At 38.6% G+C, this 6,332-nt stretch overlaps 1 protein-coding gene across 1 annotated transcript; it reads right to left on the bottom strand.

Moving 5' to 3' along the window:
- Positions 1–5,491: 5,491 nt before the first annotated feature.
- LOC106880003 (kelch-like protein 17) lies at positions 5,492–6,289 on the bottom strand. The gene has a single exon (XM_014929789.1). The coding sequence runs from the start codon at positions 6,287–6,289 to the stop codon at positions 5,492–5,494; it is 798 nt and encodes a 265-aa protein (XP_014785275.1).
- Between the last annotated feature and the right edge of the window lie 43 nt (positions 6,290–6,332).

The raw sequence follows: 6,332 nt of genomic DNA, 5'->3' as shown, positions 1-6,332 counted from the left end.
TATATATACGACGGGCTTCTTTCAGTTTCCGTCAACCAAACCCACTTATAAGGCTTTGGTCGGCTACAGGCAATATTAGAAGACACTCTGCCCAAGGTGCCACGCAGTGGGACTGAACCCAGACCCATGTGGTTGGGAAGCAAACTTCTTATCTCACAGCCAGGCCTACGCCTATAATAAAAATTTTAAAACATCAAACTAACATGCAAGTGGCTGAGCACTCCACAGAAACGCGTAACCTCGACATAGTTCTTCAATGAGATTCAGTTTGACACATCGAATGTGACACGGCTGACCCATTGAGCGACAGGTACAACTCAACTTTCCCTGGCTGAGTGGGCTGGAGCCACGTGAAATAAAGTGTCTCGCTCAAGGACAAAACGCGCTGTTCGGGAATCAAAATCACGACCATCCGATCTTGGGCTGAATACTCTCAGGGTGGTAGACTTCTTGGGTTTAAAAAGAATGTTTGATCTTTCAGTTATGCATAAGTTACGTAACTGAAAGATCGTATATTAAGATCCTTTACATATGGCATGAATTTCTCCACGATTCTCCACTTGATTGAACGTGGTGTGGAGTTGCTCTTCAAACTCTATACGTAGCTAGCCAACTTTGTGGCATTACTCTTGTCGATGTGTCGGAAAGAATATAAATGATTTGCATAACGTGTTTTGAAATCGCCCACAGATAACCCGATGTAATTCACATTGGGTTTGAAAACCAATAAAATAATTACCAGCAGATTAAGCTGAATGTACATCATTTCTTTCTAAGAATGTGTGAATGAAGACAACAGTTTAGGCAACCGCTAACCATTAAGCTACGTGTCTTCACTTGTAGACAATACCATTATTGCTGTTTCTTTGTAGAGTCGTTAGAGCATCGAGGGGAAATGCATTGCGTTTTTTAGTTATGAGTTTTTACATTCTGAGTTCTAATGCCGCCGAGATCAACTTTCATCCCACCGCAATAGATAAACTAAAGTACTTGCCAAGTACTGGATTCGATGGTGTCGATTAACGTCCCCACTTAAAACTGCTTGTCAAGTGCCTAAATTAGAACCCATGGTCTTTACTTTCATTACTGTTTAGTTCCGGATCAGCCCTAATCAAGTTGATATATGAAACTGCGTAATAAAATTTTTATTTCATTCTATTTGTTTATTTATTTATTTATTTATTTAGTCTTTGGTCAGTGAGTATTATTTCCTATTTGCTTCTATCTAGAAATCAAAGGAAATGTCTGCTATTCCTTTCAAGCTCTGCTTTAGTTACCTTGACATCAGTCTTTTGAAACTGGCCTATTTTCCATTACATTTTCAGACAGATTTAGTGCTGAGTTGCTGAAGCAGAATTTTCTAGAACTTTCTAGGGAATTTCAGGAACTTTTGAGAAGTTTCTAAAAGTTTTAAGAATGCCTAGAACGTTCTGGCAACATAGATGGCAGTATAAATACAAGGATTGTAAACTCAACAGTTCAGTTTACTTTTGGATGTCTAAGTGGAGACAAGTCGTCGTTAAAAGCTGCATTCGTCACAGATGGCATCAAGTGGTTGTAAGCATCCGGCAGATGCACTTTGCTATGTTTATGGAGAATTCATCAAGTCAAGAGCGAAAAAGTACTCTCTAGCAGCTCATCCGGGAGCCTCAATGCCCTGCTGCTTCAGAATGGGAAATGTATCCATCTCTGGCTCACTCCGTGCAGCAACGTCAAGATCTTGCTAGACGCCAGGAAATATGAAAAGAGCGGTTGGGAATTTATATGCATCAGACAGGGAAACTACTAGTCTTCTCGATCAAAGAGGACGACGGAGCCATCTTGTCGATGGACTTGTTTGATATTTAGACTAGTTCTACATGCGACACAAACAGCCTCACATAACTTCATATGATAATTAATAAAGACAACAACAAAAAATATCAAATGTTTTATTTGTACATTTCTACAGTCCCAGTGGTGATAGAGGTAGAAAAACAGAACAAAAAATAGTCTTGGTATATAATTCTCTGCTGTGGCATTATTTTGTAGGATACAGTTATTTATATTATCATCAAAATCAAACACTTGACTATTTATTGAAAAAAAAACAGACGTAGAGGCACTTCAGCTATTATTTTTCACATACACAATGTGTTTGTGAATTTTCACACACATACGCATGGGTGTCTTTTACATACACATATTGTTGTTGGCACTCCATCGCTTACGACGTCGAGGGTTCCAGTTGATCCGATCAACGGAACAGCCTGCTCGTGAAATTAACGTGCAAGTGGCTGAGCACTCCACAGACACGTGTACCCTTAACGTAGTTCTCGGGGATATTCAGCGTGACACAGTGTGACAAGGCTGACCCTTTGAGTTACAGGTACATCAGAAACAGGAAGTAAGAGTGAGAGAAAGTTGTGGTGGAAGAGTACAGCAGGGTTCGCCACCATCCCCTGCCGGAGCCTCGTGGAACTTTAGGTGTTTTCGCTCAATAAACACTCACAACGCCTGGTCTGGGAATCGAAACTGCGATCCTATGACAACGATTCCGCTGCCCTGACCACTGGGCCATTGCGCCTCCACACACACACACACACACACACACACACACACATAATCTGTACCTTAATTCACTTAAGTAGAAACTTTACAATTATGCAAGCAACATATTAACTTGTACTTTATATACGCAATTTGTAACTTTGTACAGTCAAATACTTAATTTGCATATCTATATACACAAACATGTAATCTTAAATTTTATAAACGCAAACATAATTTGTATCTTTATACGCACAAACACAAGTAATTTGTACTTTTCTATACATCAAATACATATAATTCGTACCTTTATATACACAAATACATATAACTGTATGCTTATATACACAAATACATGTAAATTGTCCCTTTATATACACATGTTTGATGAGAGCCAATGCGCAAAACTAAATCCTGGAGTCAGTCTGTATTTTCTGCCGATTAAGAATGATAATAATCCTTTCTACTATAGGCACAAAAACCGGATTGGGGTGGACGTGGGGTTAAGTCGATTACATTGACCCCAGTACTCAACTGGTACTTAATTTATCGACCACGAAAGGATGAAAGACAAAGTCGACATCGGCGGAATTTGAACTCAGAACGTAGCGACGAGCGAAATATCGCTAAGCATTTTCACCTGGCGTGCTTAACGATTCTGCCATCCCGCCGCCTTAATTAATAATAATGATAATAATAATAATAATAATAATAATAATAATAATAATGGTTTCAAATTTTTCCACAAGGGCAGCCATTTGGGGTGGTGGGGATGAATCGATTACATCAACCCCAGGGTTTGACTGGTACTTAATTTATCGACCCCAATGGATGAAATGCAAAGTCGACCTCGGCAGAATTTGAACTCAGAACGTAAGTAGCTTGCTTACCAACCACATGGTTCCTGGTTCATTCCCACTGCGTGGCACCTTGGGCAAGTGTCTTCTACTATAGTCTCAGGCTGACCAAAGCCTTGTGAGTGGATTTGGTAGACAGAAATTGAAAGAAGTCCGTCGTATATATGTATATATATATATATGTATGTGTGTGTATATGTTTGTGTCTGTGTCCCCCCAACATCGCTTGACAACCGATGCTGGTGTGTTTACGTCCCCGTAACTTAGCGGTTCGGCTAAATAGACCGATAGAATAAGTACTAGGCTTACAAAGAATGAGTCATGGGGTAGATTTGCTCCACCAAAGGCGGTACTCCAGCATGGCCGCAGTCAAATGACTGAAACAAGTAAAAGAGTAAAGCGTTTCGCCCGGCGTGCTTAACGATTCTGCCAACTCATTGTTAAACATAAACTTGTCTATAAACTGTAATTAAAACGAGAGAAAAAAAATGAAGAAGAAATTGAAATTTGTCGATCATTTATCGAAATTCTATATAAAATATAAAAAATTTATTTGTTATTGAATCGGATCCAGACTTTTAGTTTGTTTTCGATAGAATTTCTCCTATTAAAAGGTGAAATTTTAAATTTTAAATTTTATTTCAATTTCATCAAGTTTAGATCCTGAACAAAAAGTAAAATTAAAAAATACAATTTGAACCCGAATGTTCTCTCTCTCTTTATACACACACACACATATTTGAAGATATATATATGGAGATTGTCTTCGTGTTTGTCTTTTACCGTATGGCACCGTGTAATGGTTGGTTACGTTCCACGTAACTTCCTTCAATAAAAAGAAACCGATAGAATAAGTACTTGACTTAAAATTTACCGTAATAATACACGTGACTGGGCAATGTTTCGGTATTAATAAATGACGTCAGTCATGAGTGTGTGTGCGTGTGCAAGTGTGTGTTTGAGAGTTCAGCTCTGTCGAGCAGATGAGACACAATGTCGTTCGTGATGTCAAAGACTTTTACCGAAAGATTGCCCATGGATGGATTGTTAAAGAGTGGGTCAGACGACAGAACAAAACATTAATGGACAACAGCAAAATATATTTGCTGTATGTCAAGAAACCATAGTAATTAACAGGTCTTCTCGGGGCAAAATGAAAGAAAAAAAAAAGGCTGGTTTGACAAAGAAACTTATTTCTGGCAACAGAAAGAAAACAAATCCCGATAATTTACTTGTTTAAGGTAACAGAGAAATATCTGTTTTGTTGGGAGATGGTTGCCATCCTAGTGGGGGAAAAAATAACGATAAACGTCTCAAAGACCTAATAAAGACCAATGGTTTGTACTGGTTTCATGACAAAGTGGGCAAAAGGTCAATCTCTCCACAAACAGGGCAGCAGCATAATGCAGAGAGCAAGGAACATTCTCAGACGATCTCAGTGCCTACTGTATTTGAGGGCATATAAGACGCACTTTTTCAGAAGAAAAGAAAACACCGTGGATCTTGTAGCTGAAAATGAGCCTCTATTACATGCTTTAATGTACATTTCCTTTTCTTTTTCCTGAATATGCTCTGCTGAAATTAGAGTGCTTCTAATATACCCATGCGTCTTTCTTTAACCCTTAAAACGGCGGACATCATCAATTGATGTTCCATAAGAGAACAAGAGACATTACCAACTGATGTACATTCTTACAATGCGGGTGTCTCAAATGAATTTATGCTCATGCCGGATGCAAAGGAAAGTGAATATTTTACGGCACTTTTCGATAATAGATTGTAAATTTTATTGTGCGAGAGACCAACAATTATTATAGTTTTAAGTGAAAATAAACACAAAAACTCCTCATAACAAAAATAATTTTTTTTTTTTCCATGTTTGGCATCCCCACTCATGCAAACCTTTCCTGCCGTTTAAGGGCTAATGCCATCAAATACGGTGATTATCAACAGCTTGGTCAGCTGAGGCGAAGCAGAATTACGTGACCTCTAAGCAAGAGACATAATGAAATGCTTGTTCTGAATTCGAAGTTCAAAATTTGTGATGGCTGTCAATCCGGTCTCATATATTCGGCCATTTTTTTTTTTTTACACTCGCCATTCTGTCATGTCTGTTGAGAGTTATTCAGCAAAAAATGTAACATGTGCAGTGCTGGTGTATAAACGCAGGGATTGAAATGCATTGCTACTTCTTCGAGTTCGTCTCGTGACATTACTGGAAGTCGTACCACCGTCATAAAATGGTCAAAGCAATCAGCTCGTGCCTCAAAATCATAATTTATCCATTTCACAATCTGTTTAAAAAGAAAGAATTCAGAGGGAACTTTTAGTTGGGGGCTCTGGGCCAATGAAAAAAGAACTTCAAAAGGGATTCGGTTAAACCTGTCGACATCTTTGCTAATAGTTTCGAATTTTTTCATTAGGAAATCGAGCAGCGCTGGTCCAACAAGAAGCAAGCAAAACTCACCAGTTAACCCTAAAATCTGTAGCCAGTGTGTGTCTAATTTGGTGAGGAGGAACTGTTCGCAATATCCAGTTAGCTGTGTTAGTAAAAGGTACTGACAAGTTTGTAAAACATTTTCTATGTTTACCATATCAAGGTCAATGCTACCCGTGTTAATATAATCTAAAATTCTCTGGAATTCAGTCCGGTTAATATTGTCTAAGGTAATCGGTGACCGATTATTGGGATAGGAATCTTTAAATAACCAACGGAAATAACCACTGTGCCTTGAAAGGGCATGACAATCTAAGGTGAACTTTGCGCCATCACTTACTACGATTTCACAAGTCTGGGCATTCTGATTATTTTGTGAAGAAGCGCTGAGGTCCAAAGGTATGGAATCCTGGGGATATTCAGTACAGCAACAGCTGCTTTGGAATTCGTCTCTGGCCACCAACATAATGCTGGCAGTTTTTTTTTTTTTTTTTTTTTTTTTTTTTTTT

Source organism: Octopus bimaculoides, chromosome 11, assembly GCF_001194135.2.
Source record: "Octopus bimaculoides isolate UCB-OBI-ISO-001 chromosome 11, ASM119413v2, whole genome shotgun sequence".
In the NCBI taxonomy this organism is placed as follows: domain Eukaryota; kingdom Metazoa; phylum Mollusca; class Cephalopoda; order Octopoda; family Octopodidae; genus Octopus; species Octopus bimaculoides.
This window is presented reverse-complemented; position numbering and strand designations above follow the sequence as displayed.